This window comes from Gymnoscopelus braueri, assembly GCF_963280865.1.
Source record: "Gymnoscopelus braueri genome assembly, chromosome: 22".
Taxonomy (NCBI): domain Eukaryota; kingdom Metazoa; phylum Chordata; class Actinopteri; order Myctophiformes; family Myctophidae; genus Gymnoscopelus; species Gymnoscopelus braueri.
In genome coordinates this window covers 24,617,911-24,637,910 of record NC_137624.1, presented here as the reverse complement: position 1 = coordinate 24,637,910, position 20,000 = coordinate 24,617,911, and the positions used below count along the sequence as shown (strand labels likewise).

General features: G+C 43.1%; 1 protein-coding gene across 2 annotated transcripts in view; it reads right to left on the bottom strand.

Moving 5' to 3' along the window:
- LOC308078110 (mediator of RNA polymerase II transcription subunit 13-like) overlaps window positions 1–20,000 on the bottom strand; it is a 150,997-nt gene that overhangs the window by 65,666 nt on the left and 65,331 nt on the right. For both annotated transcript variants that reach the window (XM_080419191.1, XM_080419192.1), the window contains exons 3-4: window positions 16,109–16,193; window positions 3,779–3,862 (exon numbers count right to left, since the gene is read on the bottom strand). In XM_080419191.1, coding sequence (XP_080275317.1) covers window positions 3,779–3,862; window positions 16,109–16,193 — 169 coding nt within the window. The remainder of the gene's footprint in view (window positions 1–3,778; window positions 3,863–16,108; window positions 16,194–20,000) is intronic.

Below are 20,000 nucleotides of genomic sequence, written 5' to 3'. Positions count from 1 at the left end.
GGCAACTCCGTTAAGGTCTGTATTTAGAAGACAGGTTATTCTGTTTGTGTTTAGAATAACTCGATATACAATGTCCACATTGAGGGATACATTGCTTGCCACTGCATAGTGGGATTTTTGCGGTGGTGTATTTTGGATGTCACGTTTGGGAACTGTCACCTGTGAAAGGTGTACATACAGTAGCTCTCACTCCTCCACCACAAGAACCAAAATAACCAGAACAAGAAGAGGTTGAGGGAGGAGACCGGAGGGCGTTGGGATTCAGATCAGGGTGGTCTTTGGATGGAAACCAACCAGACCGAAGAACAGACAGACTTTTGGTTTTAATAATAAATTAAATATAAATTGTTATATACTGTATATGGTTTTATATATACAGCCTATATACTGTATACTAACACACGCACGCACGCACGCACGCACGCACGCACGCACGCACGCACGCACGCACGCACGCACGCACGCACGCACGCACGCACGCACGCACACACACATCTACACACATTTATGTAGAAGTTTGATATAGGTTCCACTTCAAATAGTGCACAACATTTTAGTCAAGTTTAGTCAAGTTTAGTAAAGTCTGGGGCACAACTCATCCTCAATACGCTTCCTACTGTATGTGCAACACAAGTCTCACTCAGTTCCCTACAAATGTTTGTGGGACAGAAACTGAACAGCAGAACATGACATCACTAAGGCACACAGGGAAGTAGCTGGTATATTGATTGCTACAGATATCTCTACACAGCAAAATCCTCAGTGATTATTTAACTCTGAGAGTGTACATTTTACAAGGATTGTACTGTGTTACATTCCTCATGATTTGCCTTCATGGTTCAATTCAGATAAAATCTCCAGACAAAGATTACATAACTGTAACTAAATAGTTTTAATGTGGTCTGATAACAGTTGTCTGATATTAACAGTATTTAAAAAGAAATCCTTGAATTATTTATTTGTGGTTTCTCTTGGCTAATTGGTTCCCTTGAAGCTGTCAGTCTGTATTTTCACTGTTTAATTAATGCCTTGTCAGCGTGAGACATGAACTGTTATACCGTCAAATAAAATAATGTGAGACCATAGAAATAAATACATCTAGAACAGACATTCCTAGGGGTGCAACAGTTAATCAAACTAATCGATTTAATAAATTATGAAAACTAACCGCTAATCGATTATTTAATAAAATAATTGATTAATAAATAATCCCAAACTTTGGGTTGTAAAAATATGTATATTCTTTTATTTTGAAAATAGCCAACCTACAAGCTCACAGTGTGAGCTTGTAGATCTGCTATTTTCAAAATGTAAAATAGCGCTTAAGCGGTTAATCGATTTCTTAGTGGATATATAAAAAAAATACATAATTGGAGAAAAAAAAGGGTTTCTTGATTATTTGATTAATCGAAAAACTAATAAATAGAATAATCGATGATGTTCGAAAGTTGCAGCCTTAATTCTATTCATAGCAACACAGCCTATCAGTGAAGTGGAAGTCACCAATCTATGGGGGCCTCTGGGAGACTTTTTCAGAACATTCAGAAGTCCTGAGATTGACATCACTGCTCATTAGCATATTTCCGGGACCTTTTGATCATTGGCCCGTATTCCCGGGACCTTTTGATCATTGGCCCGATTGACAGCCAATGAGATGCCACAATTCGTTCCCATGCTCTGGGCGGGCGGAACACAAATTGATATGTCACCACCAGTCACCACATTTGGCACAACACTCGGGTGTCTTTCACACCTAAAGTCTGCTAAAAAGGCGCATTTTTCATTAGATCTGCTTTGTGTTCACTGTTCACACCATCCTGTGTTAAACAACCTAAATTTGTAAACAAATGACACGCGGTCGTACAGGCCGTTCAGAACATTTCTAGGGAAAATCACTTCATTGCCACAGACAACAATGGAGCAACAGCAGCGTATTATGACAGTATGAAAACAGTGGAAACAGTATGAGCATCTCAATTAGGCCTACACATGTGTTAATCTCAGCCGCTTACACAACACAATATAGCCAAAAAACAAACAAACGCATGCATTTCAGCAGCACCGGGAATGAACAGCAACAGACGAGCACACAAAAAGGTCCCCAGGACTTTTTTTGTGTTATCCTTTTAGCCTTAACGTCTGACTTCAGCCGAGTTATGTCCCGATGGGGACAGAATCGTCGTAAATCATACTTACAATCATACTGTTATAAACAGTACATTCATACCTCTCATACATGATACATCAGCAAAAGATGGATTTTTTTTGTTCGCTATAAACACCACACACACACACACACACACACACACACACACACACACACACACACACACACACACACACACACACACACACACACACACACACACACACACACACACACACACACACACACTCCCTCTCAGCCTGCAGTGGCTTACACTCCGGAGAAACAGCTAATCTACAAGCTCACACAGTGTTGTTTCAATTTCAGCTCATTCAAGCCTTCTTTTTCCAGTAGAAAAAACTTTGCGACTACATATTCAAAGCAACATTCACAGTAACAAATCCAGGATGATGTGTGAGAAACAGGTGATGTCAACTGGTCTGTGTTTGAGGTTCCACTAAATGCCAGCAGGGCTGTCTCTCCCTGCATCCCTCCACAGTAGTGATCCTGGGTTAAAAGAAACTAACAAGTTTGAGCTTGCAATCTAGGCCACTTGTTCTAAAAAGAAAAGTGATAAGGCGTTAGGACAGGTGCAATTTCTGCGTTTTTTTCTTTTTACTTGTGGGGTTTTTGGCATATTGTTTTAACGGTTTTAAGGTATTTTCTGTAATCTGCTCTGTTACTTAAGTGTTACTTTGACTATTATATCCATAGCAACAAGTGTCATCAGGTCTCCCAGCAAGGTAGGTGGCTGTGAGCACAGAAGTAGGTACAGTACTTATGACCTACCTACGGTATACCTCTATATCTATGAGAACTACAGTATAATGGCTAGAGCAACAAGTTGAGCTGCTGCCATCATATCCATACTCTGCCTAGTCTGTCACAATCACCTTTCTCACACAGCCTGACACGCACGCACGCACACGCACACACACACACACACACACACACACACACACACACACACACACACACACACACACACACACACACAGAGGTGTGAGACCTCCACTCAGCTCTAGTCTCACTCTTCACCACCATTCACTACCTTGACTTTCAATAGTTGTCATGCTTGGCCAGCCTGGCAGCTCCGCTCACAAACGCACATCACGTGCACGCAAGCACACACACACACACACACACACACACACACACACACACACACACACACACACACGCCAGTGGGAGTCATGTCACTGGCAGCCAGAGGTGTCATCGGCATATCCAGGAGAGAAGATGAAGCAGACAACACATGGACGCCTTTCACACCGCATAGCTGTCGCGCGCGCATGCACACACACACACACACACACACACACACACACACACACACACACACACACACACACACACACACACACACACACACACACAGTGTGCCCACACGCAGGATCCGTATCTCTTTCTGCCGAATGTACACGAAACCTCATAGACAAACACATACAGCCTGCAGTGATAAGAGAAGAACAATGCCTCCGTACACCTACTTCACATTATGCACAACTTTAATTTCATTATAGAAGAATAACACTGAAGAAGAGCATGGCTGTGTTATTTACCCAAGTGTGTGTGTGTGTGTGTGTGTGTGTGTGTGTGTGTGTGTGTGTGTGTGGGCAGGGTCCTACTTACGTGGTGCGCAGGGACTTTTCTTCCAGTTCGTGTGGTTTGAAGAACCATTTCCCGATTCTCACAAAATCCTTATCCATCAGACACCTGAGAAGAGTGTACAGAAAACAAAGAATGAAGATCACAAAGAATGTTGTTCCCAGCACGTCATGTGTATCAGGAGGCTTTTAATTCTCTTGTTAGGTGGAGCCATTCAAATATTCATCAATAACCATTATTTCACAGGTTATGGAGCCAATAAAAATCATAAGCCATACATGTAGCAACCCATTTAGACCTGACCCAGGAATAATGTCATGGACACTATGACATTAAGGGCCCTATTTAGACAATCTATAGCGCAATGTGGTGCATGGTCTAAAACGCATTGGTGCCATGTCATTATTCCTACGGCCCATTATTCCGACATCCCGTGGGTCCGACTGGCCCCATTATAACTAACCCTATCCCTAACCATAACGGAATTATGAGCGGACCCCAAACCCATGGCGTAATCCCTTGGAAGCTAAGACATTTTGCTAGTTAGATGGTGGATAACGTGGGGGCAATGGGGTTGTATTTAGTCTCTGAATTAATCATGGATGTGTTTAGGTCATGACATAATTTAGACCAATCAGAGCTTCGTCTCCCATTCCCCTTAAGAGCCAGGTGTGCCTGCTCCTGGTGCATTTGTTATTTAAATGAGTTGGGTTCAGCAAGTTGGAGGAGACGCAAGGGATTTTCTGCTGAGGAAACGGATCTGCACGAACAGTCGTGCGCGAACTGAAAGCGTGCGACCATCTACGTGAACAACATTAATAATGTGATATAAGGATGTCAGGAGATGGGGGGAAATAAAAGCCTCCCACTCACAGAAAACCTCAAGCGGAAACGAGAGGTGGACCACATAACCTCCGTGGACGTGGTGCTTTTGGCATATTTTGGGCAGGCAGTTCAGACTCACCCCTCCCTCCTGTAACGTCTCATCATTTATGGCCAGGACACATCTGTGATATCTTATACTTCATAATGCTCATTCTCAGTTCGGTTCTTTAACCACCAATTAAAGTATGACAGGTGCTCTGTGCGTCAGAGCCCCAAAAGTCATAGGAACTGTGAAGGCCATATGTTGAGCAGCGACACAAGATTTTTTTTCTCCTTTTTAAAAATCCTGTACTGTAGTAACTATACTTTAGAAACTAGCCCAAAAAAACGCAACCATCAATATTTACAAGAGACTTTACAGCAAAACAAGCCCAAAGTCGATTATAATAAGCAGACTTGGCAACACTGATTCTCCTCTGCTTGGCCAGGCTTAGCAGACAGATAACCTCCAGTCTAGTCTCAACATTTTTGGTGCAACTTCCTCACCCAGTTACAGATGCTCCTCATGCTGTAAAAGCAGTTATTCGCCACATGCCAGCCTTCTATTTCCCATGGTCACCGCTCTCATTCAACATTAATAACAGAACAGCCAGCTTGTCTTTTTCTGTCTGGGACTGGAGTAGACATTACTTCCAGCCAGCCTCTCACAGACCTACAATAATCCCTTAATAACATTGAATAAATAATATTCTAAATAGACTTGATGAACAACAAAACAAAATGTGTGTGTGTGTGTGTGTGTGTGTGTGTGTGTGTGTGTGTGTGTGTGTGTGTGTGTGTGTGTGTGTGTGTGTGTGTGTGCGTGCGTGCGTGCGTGCGTGCGTGCGTGCGTGCGTGCGTGCGTGCGTGCGTGCGTGTGTGTGCGTGCGTGCGTGATTCATTGTACTTATTTATTTAATATGTTGTTATCAAATAAGGTCAAACGTCGTCACATGAATCATGTGAAACTGCAAGCCAGGTATCTGGTTCCTCAGCCACGCTGTACCCCTTTAATGTCCCAAGGCAATGCAAAACAGCCACACCAGCAATATTCACTGGCCAGTGCACTATCATGTGACCCCTCCTCTAGATACAGTACCCTGCCTGGCATCATTGTCCTTACAGCCTGGTCGAGAAACTCCTATCAGGTGAATATTTTAATGCTGCTTTTTTCTCCCCCCCAATCTGCTTATTGTGGCGTACAGTAGCTAGAAATATCTGTGTCATGTCCCCCCCCCCTTAATAAAATCACACCACTGAGAGATGCCATAGTTATCTGTCCCATCCATCCTCACTGCTCTAGTGAATTATCAGACCTTTGTCATCTCTCAACTAACCATCCATCAAGGCAATGCTATAATTACATACTGTACCGCTTACTACGGCTTAGCACCCTCACACCTTGTGCATCATCCCACATTTTTACTGGGGGTCTATACTGGAAAGCACCAGTTAATTATGTCCCCCTTTCAGGACATTTGCTGACCTGCTCACCAGCTCCTTAAGTTCCTCCTTAGATGACACTACATACTAACAGTATCTATGTCCTCTGAACCCAGCTCCCTCGTCTCCATGCTGCACACAATAGGCTACTCACCAGCCTTCTACACTTTACACCCAACAGGCAATATTTCAATACCAACTAGAAAGTTGTGCTCAGTAAAGTGAAAATCACTGCCAGGAGGCATGCTCTAACTCCATCCATCTTTCGGTCTGGCCGGGGCATGGGATGACATTGTTTTGGGGTTGTGCACGAGTATGGAACGTCATGGAGTATTGAGGGGCAGGGATATAATAAAGGACTGTCATTACATCGTTACGGTGCAGCCAGAGTGACAGGCTGTATGGAGACAAATATTTGAACAGTAAACACATTGAAAAGTAGTGTGGCATGTTGCCATCACTAGGACAAACATGAGGTTACAATGTTATAGCCTGATACACTGCAATAATGTGTGCGGCAGCCCTCCTAGCTCTGAGTAAGATCCCACACATAATTATGAACAGATTCGTCTCTCCTCTGTTCTGTGTAATATCCAAAGTGTGATTGTTAATTTCTTGTGTCAATTATGTTTGTATCACCAGTCAATCAAAAGTTGAAATGTGTCTGATTTTCACAGACCCACACTCGCTTTGCAAGAGGAAGTAAGTACTGTAATGTTAATGAGATTATGGCTACACAAGTTGACAGTCAATTGTACATGAAACTGAAAATAAATTGCATGTAGGATAACATATACAGTGCAGAGCTATATCTGAAAGGTGGCAGACCATGCCAGCATATAGTAGTCTCAGCCCCCCCCCCCCCCCTCCCCTCCCATATCCATTTCCCTGAACTCTGTCAAAGGGGCTAGGCTGACTTGCGACAGCTTGGACTTAGTTGACTGTGTGTGTACAAATACTGTACATTGATGTGTATGTGTGAAATGAAGGAGAGATTGAATTTGATCCTTCCAGTGTTGAATCAGAGAGTTATAAGAGCAGTAAGCTTCAAGGTAATAGGAAGGTTAATTCAGCCTGCCCCCTATGATGATCATTGATGCTTAACTTAATCGAGAACAAATATGTGCTGCTTCATTTAACAGATGGGCTATGACTCAGAAAGGAGAGCTGCTTGAGCCACTGATTCAGAAGTCAAGATTATAATTTCATTAGAGCAAGGCAGTTAGTAGATGGCTTATTTTTTTCTAAGGTAAGGCAATTTAAGGCTTTTACACACTGGGGCGTGACAAATAAATGATACAAAAATGCTCACCGGCAAATAATTTGCATCCAAATGATTCATAATAGTTGATGCCTCATTCATACAGGTTGATGCCTTTATTCACGGTGCGGTAATCCAAAAAAAAAATATGTGGCTTAATTTATCGCCGGGTAATTTTCATGTTCTGTGTACACAAACAACTCAGGTGCATAGGACTAAGCTGCAAAGCTAATATGAGATTTTAACTAAATCAATTTAGTTTATGAAAATAAATAAGCCTGTAAATTATCCAAAATTCGGGTAATTAATTTGACTGCTAACTGCTGCTACCATAATAATTACCATAATATGTGTCTTTATGGTTTAACATTTGGTAAATTGACTATGTCATTTAAAATGTAAGCTGTGATAAAATATTATTGTTAAATAATAATGGTACCTGTATTGAGAGAATAACTAGGGCGATGCAAGTCGGGAATACATGCCCACCTGCTGAACAATACTCCTTTACCTGATGTACGATGTACATGTTATGTTGTCTTGACATGTTTCAAGACAACATAACAGTCTCAGCTGGCTTTTCTCACATATACCATACCGCGAAGCGGTACAAACGTGACCCAAAGGACGGCCAATCACTGAAGCCGATGGGGCCAGTTAACAAATCAGGGAAGCCGGTACCCACATAACAAATACCACCTTGCCGAGCATCCGCTGACTACTAAGAGTATCAGCTACTAAGAGAACCCCAGGGGCTATGGGCAGCCACCACTCCTCGCGGTCAAGCATGACTAAGCGGTACACCCCTCGACTGCAGGGGCTTCAAGCAACCACCCTCCCCTGTCATCATGCCTCAAAAGTAGAATGCCAGCTAGAGGAGATGCCATGCTACCCTGCTACTATGGAGATGAACCTTCAGACAATCTACCTCGTTCAAGTTCAGATGGTGGCTCAACTTAACGGTTGGTCAAACAGTGAGTGGATATTAACGAACCTCCGCCCAGAGGAACGGATGAGCTGCACTGCTCTCATGGCTGCTTTGGAGAAGTTATTTGGCCGGCCCCTACCCCAGGATGAAGCCAGAGAACAACTGTCTGCCAGGATGAGGAGAGAGAAAGAGAGCTTGGGGACTTACGCCGCTGACCCACGCTTACGCAGTAGCCTGCATTCTTGTGTTCCATCCAAGAGGAGTTGGCCCTGCAAGCCTTTATGCACGGACTCCGGCCTGACCGTCTCAGAGAGCATGCTCATCTGTTCGACACTCTGCAATGCAGAATGGACCGACCATGCCCATACTAGTGCATGTACCCGCCAACCGAGCTCCGAGTGCCCACGTCAGAGTGAGACAAGCAGGATGGGTGGAAGATGAAACGATCAGTGAGGAAACACCGCAGCAGGTACTCTGGTTTGAAATGCGGGGGAGCTAAGGGGATTCACCTCCGCGGCATTCTAATTTGTGTGTGTGTACTCATCCAATAATTAATTGCTGCGACTTGTGGTCATTTCATAAATTTGGATTTAAATATTAAGGTTGCTGAAATAAATAATAACAGTAAAATGATGTTGATGTTGTGTGTTTATTCGCTCATTACATTCCCATTTTCGAACAATTGTCTCCGCTGACAAACACAATGCTGTGGGCTGTGGCCATCTATGCGTGGCAGCGCTGCACCCACATCAGTACATTTACGTTACCACTTGAACTTCTCCTCACTGAGTTGGTGCAGTTTTCAAATAGTAACACTTTAGAGATTTTCAAGTGGGCCCTGATCCAGAAAAGGTTGAGAAGCACTGTGCTACATGATGTGATGGTGTGTGTGTGTGTGTGTGTGTGTGTGTGTGTGTGTGTGTGTGTGTGTGTGTGTGTGTGTGTGTGTGTGTGTGTGTGTGTGTGTGTGTGTGTGTGTGCGTGAACGCGCGCGCGCGCGTGTGTGTGTGTGTGCATACGTGTGTGCTCGTAGCATGTGATGTGCGTTCCGTGCACAAACAATCAAACGGATAAATTCAAGGGATCTCTCCGGGAGAGTGTCCTTAAACGAGTGCATCCAGGAACAGTCAGCAAGTGTACAAAACACATAAAAGAAGCTGTGTTTCCCATGGAAATAGGGAGAGTTGTGGTACCGTCGTGAACTTATACAGTAGGGAGCCACGTGCCAAACATCAACGGATCTACAACTTAACGCCTCGTGATGCAAAACATTGCTAGCTTGTAGATCAGTTATTTTTTATAACGCAACACTATGGAGAAAGCAGCTCTCACTGAAAAATGATGTGTAATAGGCTACCTTTCCTTTGGGGGTTTTCATGTGTGTAGAATCCATTTCTGTTATTTTCAATTGCCGGTCATTATTTTCAATTGCAGGTCAATCTCATGTGCTAAAGGTTAGGTCAAGTATAAATTGTTAGATTTTCAAACTGCTGGTCACTCTCATGCATTAAAGGTCAGGTCAAGGTCTATCTCGCACCTTCTCATCCAAGCAGACAGCAGAAATGGTCACTTGTTGACATGGGAATAGGCCTGACCTCGACTAAGTCGACTAGTCGACTGGTTAGTCGCGGGGGGTCCGAGTCGACTGCGTGTCTCTTAGTCGAATCTAGTCGAAGAATTTTTTTTTTTTTTTTTTTTAATGGCCAAAAATGTTTTAAATAGTTTTTTGGCCAAGTCTACACCTGCAACCACACGTAACTTCCACTTTTTTCTTCTTATTCCTCGTCTTTGTATTGGTATTGTTTGTGTTGGAGCGCCTCAGTGCGGCTGCAGAGTTCATGTGCAACCTCTTCCAGAGAGAGATAGAGACACTAGAAACTCTGCTGGAGACACAAAACAAACTGTGTAGACTTGGCCCTTTGAAATAAAATGTATTTTGGCCCTAATTCTTTTTTTTTTTTTTTTTTTTTTTAATTAGTCGACTGCCAGTCGACTATTGGCAATTAGTCGCCAATTAGATTCGACTAAACAAATCCTTAGTCGGGGACAGGCCTACATGGGAATAACATGGATTCACCTCACCATTGACATGTAACCAAGCAGGTACAGTTCTATGATGTAATCGTGCATCCCGGTCTGACGCATATTATACAGTCATTCCTCAGCTGCATCGCAAAACTGATGCAGGGATCAGCACTGGAAATGCATGGAGTTGTAGCATGGGACGCTGACAGGCAACTTCAAAGATAAGTCCTAAGTAAAAGTATCAGCACAGCAGCACTCTTGAAGTTGTTTCTGCCAACTGTGCCGAAGACAGTTGAACAGATAGAGCAGTATACCTGGACACTGCTCATCTCCATCCTACTGGCTGACACAATGGGTAGACAACTTCATTCTTCCTATACTTCTCATACACCAGTTTGAATGTGCAGAGAAAGAAGGTGACATTAAACTTGTCACCTTCTCTCTCTCATGGAGCACATGATGAAGTACTGCTTCCTTGCAGGCCATGTGCAGTACGCTCGATATCTAACCCAGTAGTTGCTGAAGATGCATGTGCTCCATGCCATAGAGGCTAAGCCAGACCTTGTCTGTTGGCACCATGATGATTTCTGGAACACTGCCTCTGCTCACCAGTTTGGGGAGCAGACTGGCATAAAGATCAGGAGGAAAGATACTTTCACTGTAATGCACATAAACAGTAGAGCAGAGGATGTGTGTAGACCGTACACTGAATTGCAGTTTGCTCTGTCACTAAATGATAACCGTTTTACTCTGATAGGCTGCTGCTGTACATTTTCCCGGGTAGATTATCCAGCCATGCCCCAGACCCCCCAACACCGGTTCAGTAGAACACTGAAAATTATGCTAATATTCCTTATGTTGACATTGAAAATGTCATGTAACATTAACGTAAAAAAAACATTTACTAGCCACTTTAAAGTTACGTTTGTTCCCTGGGAGAGAGGCTTCGGCGCCAGACACCACCGCCTCAACCTGCAGCAGGGAACCTGGCAATGAAGCAATGGAGTGAGTGGAGTAACAGGAATACATGGCTCTTCCCCAAAAATAAAAAGTTAGGATGTAGAGTATGCACTAAGGCAAAAAGACTGCTTTTCACCGAAAGGGCAACTGGAGTACATCTGTCAGAACTTTGGACGAATGGAGAGGTCAGCAACGAGTCACATAATAAATAACCAGCGGAAAAAGATTTACAAGCATCAAGATACTTTGGCACACAAAAGAGTGGTCGAGATTTTGGAGATGAGGGAAAAAGATGTGCTCCCAAACAAGGTACTTGAAGTAGATGCTAATTTAATTCAGGAAACAACTACGTCTTTCAGATCCAGCCAAGGAAGAAATGTCCTACAGAAAGCTCCCTGCTGCAATGTCCCTGTACAAATACGAAATATGCACAAATTGGACAATGCCCGTGCTGAAATAATCTGGCACATCACCAGGAAAATTACTTTGTTTCAAAAGTAAAAGAACTGGGGTTATGAATCAACATGATCATGATAGGTGAGAGCACAATTCATGGGCTAGTCGATCATTATGTGATTACGATATAAAGCAGTATAAGGGAAGAACATTTTATGTATGAATGTATTTATTATAGATTTTCTTTTTCTGTAATAATTCTCTTTTGTGTTTTGTCCTTTTGAAAGATATGAATAATTATATCATGTGTATGCATATGCATTTTGACAATAAGATGTCAAATCAGTCAATCAGATTGACTTGCATGATGTACAGTAGGAGCTGTTCAGACAGCACTGTTTGTTGTGTGTAGGTGGCACAGCAGCCATGCTGTCCATGGTTCTGAAACGGAGCGGAGGAGATCGACAGACAGACAGACAGACAGACAGACTGATTGACTGAACCTGTCACTTTCTTAGCCTGTTTGCTTTTTGTGGTTGTAAATAGAACTTTCTACCCCAATTACATTTCCCCACATTCAAGCAATCCAAGCTAGTAGAGAGAGAGAGAGAGAGAGAGAGAGAGAGAGAGAGAGAGAGAGAGAGAGAGAGAGAGAGAGAGAGAAATACATTCTTGCCATCTCAAGTTGATAACATATCAATGTAGCGTAATAGGATGGATACTAAAGCCCCGCAAAGCTGGAGTTGATTTAGGATTAAAAGTATAAAATGTGTATTCAGTGCCACATGACATCTAAGACGTCCGTTTTTATCGCCATTGTTAAGCCCTGAGCGCCACGTGACAAAATGTGCTGCTCCATTCACTCTTTGTTTAACTTCTTACTGAAAAAGGCTGTATCTCGGCTCCTGAGCACTTTTTTTTTTACAATGAATTTTTGGCTCTGGCACTGGGACAACACAGCCAGAAATAAGTCTGGCACTGAATGAGTTAAATGTGAATGAAAGATATAGTTTTGTAATGAAACAATGTTCGCCACTCGGGGTTGTCTTCTATGTCAAACAACACAAAGTAATGTTCCATAAGAAGACAGTAACTTCAGATGACAACACTTGGGACTATGCAGTGCAGGCTTAACATTGTCAAAAGGAGATGATCTGAGAACTGTGACAGAACAGAGTTGGCCAATATTACTGAAGTGTCACACGGTGGGCATGGCCTCCAGTAATTACATTCTATATTAATGAACAATAAAAAAAAGTCAACACTAAATACAATTTGTATTCATTCATTAAGTCAACTGTCTGACATTAGGAAAAAGAAGCACAATGACTGTGTTGTTGTATGTAACAGTGTGTAATTATTCGTTACACAACATTTATTTGTATTTTATTCATATCAGTGTGATGCCAGTCACAACTGGCTGCTTGTACTTCCCAGCCTAGCGACTGCAACTCCTGCTATCTTCATCTACACTAGAATATAGTGTATACAGTACATTATATCGCCATAGAACACTCGATGTGATTTCATGGAGGGATTCACCTCCACGGCATTCTAATTTGTGCGTGTACTCATCCAATAATGAATTGATGCGAATGGTGGTCAGTTATGTCATATATTATCAAATCCCTTTGAATGTTTTGGCACAAAACATGTATTTATTAAAATGCCTCCACTTTTCCATGAGCTTCACATGCACCACATTCTCTGTATGATGGGATGGCAGCACCAAAACATATATACAATTCCTTCATTGAGCGCATAATCACAAATTGCCAGACGTGAATACAATTACCCTGCATCACATCAACCGCAATGCACCTGACAGAAGTATGATGTTCCCTGATTCGCAACCAAGACCAAATTTATGCTTTTTGCCAGAGGAAGAGCTATTGATGAAAATTGTCTTCTTCAGTTATGCACCTTAAATGGTACATCTATTGAACAAGTTCATCATTATAAATACCTTTTGGTTGAATAAGAAAGGTACTTTAATTAAGCTTGTCAATTTAGCTGTAAAAACACACATTGATATGTTTTAACCAAGAAGTTGAGGATGAAGCTTGGTTTCTTCTATTCTACCCAATAGCACCTGCTTTCTATGGCCTACTAAAAAAAGGCTAATTAAGGCACTTTTCGTTTCTGCTTTGGATTATATCAACATATCTATCTAATATCTATCAAAACATTTTGAATTGAGTTAAGCTGAATAAGGACATAAAGCAGCTACAATGCACAAATGTATGAATTTAATTAAATTTGATCTAACTTAGTCACGGCGGTACTCCCACTCCTCAAACATCCCCCTTCTTTGCTTATCAGCAACATCTTATACAGTCAACCTTACCTTACCTTTCTCAATTTGTAAGGTAAGAGGAGGGCTCCTTTTTGTCCTGTGTATGTGCAAGGTTTTACAAATTACTTTAACCCATTAAGTAAAATTTTAACCACTTTAACCATTATCTTTGGCTAATCAAAAATAGCAGATATACATGCTCCAATAAGAATGAAACACAGGACAGGAGTTAGGCTACTGCTAAGAGCCACTGATCATTAATCAGCTGTGTGGAGGGAGATCTTGTAGGGTAAGTAGGCGACTAATGTGACCCTTTCTGATTTCAATCAGGTTGTGTTCCCACATTATTGCTGCCTGACACGGATCACTCAAATGAATTGGATGACTGACAACAGTAAGTGATGCCCATAATTCACCTCATGGGACACTGGAAACTCGTGGATAGGCCCCGTTTGTGCCAGATTGCATTTTCTGCCATAGTGCGTTGGTACTCATGTGATCACGATGTATGAATCCGATTTTTCAGATCCCATTCCAATTGGCTAAGACTGCCTTCCAAAGTTTGCGGGCCCTGGGTAGGCAGCCCGGCCTGGCGGAGACCTGTGTGAGGAGCACCTTTTTCAAGTCCTTGCAGTGAAATTGTTATTGAAAGTGTTTTTAATTGGGATATGTCTATGGCTTTCATGTTGTCATTTTTGGTAACCGTTTTAGAAGCACTGTGCTCCGTGTCGTGCTTCCTAAGCCTCTTAGCCATTCTAAAAGCCATGGTAAATCACAGCCTCTTGTGTCTTATTGTCCTGCCCCCTAGGGACCGACCAGAGGCCCGAGGCGAGACTAACCGACAGTACTAGCCGTCTGTGGCCAGGTTAAGGTTTTTTAACCAATCACATCACTTATACAAGATCATGTGAGTGGGTTGGCCTTAGCTTATAAAGTTGCCATGTTCCGCTCCGCCCATGGCGATTGCGATTGGATGCGTCACCAAATTATGTGGCTACGTCACAACACTGTGTTTAGATCAAAGAAAGAAAGTAACGTGAAGACTTCTGTGATGGGCTTATATTAGCAGAGATGGGCTGTGATGTGAATTGAATGTGAAGTGATATAAAAGAAAACGTGCCAAACGGTTTTATAATGAACAGTCTTATAGTTCTCAGTGTAATGGCATGTTACTGAGGTGAGAAGGTGGCACTATAAAGACAAACTGTTGAATGAAAGTGATTATCGGCAAAACTGTGATACATTGCCAGGGGTTTTCTAAAACAGGCTGTAGCTTCTGCCAGCATTTTTAAGCATTCTGACTAATGTTTCAAGAACCACAGAATATTTATCTCCAGTATGATCAATCCCCTGATGGTTGATATGGTCGCCGTCTTTTTTTGTTTTTTTTAAATGACGGAGATCTCCGTCAATGACAGTGAACTAAGTTAGCTGACATACCATAAATGGTGACATATGGAACTCAGTGACTCGGTTTCAACCAGAGCGAGTGGTTTCAACTAGTGGCACCGAATTATAAGGTGGATTTGTCTCTGTGTTGGTGGCAAGCAGCCACAAAAGTTTGTACATTTATCATCATGTCATTGAAGACTATGGACAATGGATTGGATAAACCTTGACAAACAGCAGCAGCAACATTACAATGATCCACAAATAAAGTTAAAGTAGAACATCTACAGCATAAACCTAAAATAAGATAAAGGCGATAGTCCTTGTTGCTTTAATTAACACTCAGGATATTGCTGTGTAGTTACTATTGCTGTGTAGTTACTTTGTTGCATAATATTACACTTGTTGTCTTAGCACTCTAATTCCTTGACCACTTAACACAGTAACACAACTGATACAGTAGTTTTATGGCACTTATCCTGACTTAATTGTAATTGTGAATTGAACTGATTTGCATAGTTTATTTGCAAATCTTAATACTGCAGTAAAAGAAAATTGTTTGTTTGTTTGTTTTATGATTAGTGCATTTCATGATGGTGATATATTAAAATGGTTAATAACTATGGAAATGTCTGTGCCGATATTTAAAGCATTTGTTGCCTGACTACACAGTAAAATACTCAGTGTTAATGTACTACAGTGTAATGCTGAGTTAAATCAACGCAATGGATTTTACTGTGTACACCCTGTGTTGTAGATAAAGATGTCTGATGAATAATGATTTCTTTTTACCTTTCCAACAAGTTGTGGATGGCCTTGAAGAGGAGGGTCCTGCATTCATAAGACAGCCCACATTCCCAAAGCCCTTCCTCAGCCACTGGAACACACAGAGAGAGAAATAAAATAAAATCAATATCACAATGTACATGATGCAGTTTGAAATTTGAACAGAAAGAAATGATTAATTATCCGCCCCACTGTTGTTGCAATCAATGTACGCATAGCAACAGAGTCTGACAGTAATTACTTCACACAGAAACAAGTTTTGGCATGCATGCCAGCCAGCTTTCAGATTATACACAACCCATGGCTTGGCACATTGACTATACCTACAGCAGTCGTTTTCAACCTTTTCATGTCCAGAGCACACCAATGGGCAAGTCAAAATCGCAAGGCACAACTGTATTCATCAGAAAGATTGTTGATCTACCAGTTTTAGATCAACAACAGGGGTAGGCAACCTTAGGCACGGGTGCCAACATTGGCACAAGGGAGGGTGATCACTGGCACACTGGCATAAGTGTGAGAGAGATGTTTTTACTTTTAAAATTAGATACCGCATACCGGTATTAAAAAAAGGTTAGTGTCAGTTAAATTAAGTCCCGTCACATCTATATACAAATTACATCCTGCACATAATTCTATATTCATTCATACTCCTAAGTCTGACTGGGGAGGGAGTCTGGGAGAAAGGTGGGTTATTGCTCATTACATCCTGGATGTGAAAGAAATTTTCTAAAGAAGAAGAAAATAAAGTTATGTATAGCCTACGGACAATCAAAATCACTAACTATCAAGAAAATGAAAACATGGCACTTCATGTCAAAAAGGTTGCCGACGTCTGATCTACAAGCTCACAACGCGTCCCATCATGATGCGTAGTGAGCTTATAGATTGGCTACATTAGCTTTTTTTCCCCAAAATTGTGAAAACATAAAAAAAGGGATGCCAGATTCTAGGATATAGAAGTTGCCTCTGTATTGGAAAATGAGATCAAACAAACTCGGCTCGCGCATCGGCGAGGGCTCGAGGGAGTGCGGTGCCCGCCTCCGAGTTGTCCGGGTAGCGGCACGAACCTCTAGTGTACAAAAACTACCGCATGACTTGAGAAGAGAAGAGCAACTTATTAAAGACGGACAGCCATCAGCAGGGTCAAGCCCTCTGCATCACACTTCTAAAGGAGCTGTGTGTGTGTGTGTGCGTGTGCGTGTGCGTGTGCGTGTGCGTGCGTGTGCGTGTGCGTGCACGTGCGTGTGTGTATACAGTGGGTGCCCTGTACAGCTGTCAGGTTAGCTGCAGCAACAGCCCAGTCAAATCCCATGCAGCTGTCAACCTCAGTTAGCTAGCTCAGAGAGAGAGAGAGAAAGAGAGAAAGAGAGAAAGAGAGAAAGATAGAGAGAGAGAGAGAGAGTGAGAGAGAGAGAGAGGTCAGATTGACAGTGCTTAGTCCCAGTTTCTGACATGTCAGCAGCCACTTTAAATATGACCTACTGTATGTGGTGTGTGTGTGTGTGTGTGTGTGTGTGTGTGTGTGTGTGTGTGTGTGTGTGTGTGTGTGTGTGTGTGTGTGTGTGTGTGTGTGTGTGTGTGTGTGTGTGTGTGTATGGTGAACATTGTGCACCCCTGTGATTCGCACACACACACACACGCACACGCACACGCACACGCACGCACACACACACACACACACACACACACACACACACACACACACACACACACACACACACACACACACACACATAAACACAGAGCCTGGTTTAACAGTGTTGCTCTTTGTTGGCTGCCATACCTGCGGGGTTGTTGGAAGAACTGGAAGGATTGTGGGTGGGTGTTGTGTTTGCTTATAGGGTGGAGGCAAGCACAACAAGCATCACCCATATACACAGAGAAAGAAGGAGAGAGAGGGGGAGAGAGAGAGAGAGAGAGAGAGAGAGAGAGAGAGAGAGGTAGTGACAAATTGCCTGGGGGATGGGTGGCATTGGACCGGTAGAGGTTAATCTCTCCTCCTCCTCCTCTCATTCCCCTGTTTCTTCCCCCCCTTTTTTTGGGGGGGGGGGGAAGTATTTTTTTCTCTTTCTTTGTTCATTCCTCCCTCCTGTTTTGTTTATGTTTTTTTTTTCTTCTTTTTTTTTCACACCACCAGAGTGAATGAGATTTCCTTACTCGCCAGAATTCCCCTGTAGCCATGGCAACGCTGGCGGTGAGAACATGGCGCCCCAGTATTCAATTTCCCCGCTGCTCCTTCCCTCCCTCTCCCTCCCTCTCCCTCTCTCTCTCCCTCTCCCTCTCCCGCCTCTCCACCCTCGCCCTTCTTCCTCTGTTCTTTTTACTTCCAACACCCCCACCCCCTCTCGCTGCTCCTCCCTCCCTCCCTCCCTCCCTCCCTCCCTTGCTTACTCCTGCTTCAGGGCTCAGACAGGAAGCTAGTTCTAGCCAGCTATTCTACAGAGAGAGAGAGGGAGAGAGAGAGGGAGACAGAGAGAGAAATGAGATAAGGAGAGAGAAAAAGAGAGATGGGAGAGGGAGGGAGAGAGGGACAGAGAGGAAGAGAAAAATGAGATGGGGGAGAGGGGGGAGACGGGGGGTGAGCGGTGAGCGGTGGCGAGAGTGAGGGAGAGAGAGAGAGAGAGGAGAGAGAGAGCAGGAGAGGACACCACGAGCAGAATGCCAAGTCTCTAGCAAATCCAGCTCATTAGCTCTCTCTTGCTCACTGTCTGTGTCTTCCACTCTTCCTCCCTAATCCCTTTTTTCTACTCTGCCAATTCACTATTTATCTTTATTTACCCCCCCCCCCCCCCTCATCCTCCACAACAAGTACCTTTATGACCTTTCTTGCCCCCAAATTGAGTCACCTTGCCAGTGGGTAAGGGCTCATTTACTGTATAGCTCTATGTTGAACTGATTTTCCAAACTGAAAATAATTTCTCAGTTGACGATGCAGTACAGTATATATTAGCCTCAATGTCAAATTCACACCAACAGCTATAGTGGTTTTCTGCTGAATGGGCGTGTGCTTTAAACATCCACGTCACCTTTGTGTGTACGCCTAGACCAGTGGTTCTCAACCTGTGGGTCAGGACCCTCGGGGGCGGGGGGGGGGGGGGGTCCCCCAGATGACAGTGACAATTTATGGACTTAAAAAAGAAAAGGGAGAAAGAAAATAAATAAGACCATTACTGCATCAAAAGTAATCAAAAACTATACTATACAAACTGGTCAAACATTGGCCAAATTGTCAAATACTATATGAAAGAGACCAAAACATTTTTGAATAGCCGATCTACAAGCTCACATAATAGCCGAGTTGCGAGGCGTTGTGAGCTTGTAGAGCGCCTATTTTCACAACATTTCTCTGTAGAACTGAGTCAAACTAAATTGAATGCCTCAACTCGTACAATTCCAAGTGTTTATCAGGGTGGGGGGGTCCCCAGTTTAAATATGGTTATTTTGGGGGGTCACGGCCCTCAAAAGGTTGAGAACCACCAGACCACAGCGAGCTTCTGGTTGGTTGCCGCTTTATCTCACCACCAACCTCAGCGAAACAGTTGAACTTCCCTCAACCCCTCACGCCGCTTTCTCAGAACATAGGAAGCTTAACAACTTAAACCCTGAACTTCGTTGACCGGAGTCCGCCAGGGGTCTATATTAAGGCCCCCCTCCTTTTTTCCCTCTACACCAAATGTCTTCGTACAAAAAAAATCGCTGATCGCCTCGTTGATTTTGGACAAATATTTGCCCCCAGAATGGGAAACGCTAGGGTTCATCATGTGGTTAATACTGGTCATGGTGTAAATTCAGCGCTAAGGGCCCCCTCCTCCTACCCTTCCTCTGACCCTGCTCATACTTCCAGCCAAAAGCCACAACTGGCCCCTTCATCCCGAGGGAGAACACATTAACCCAT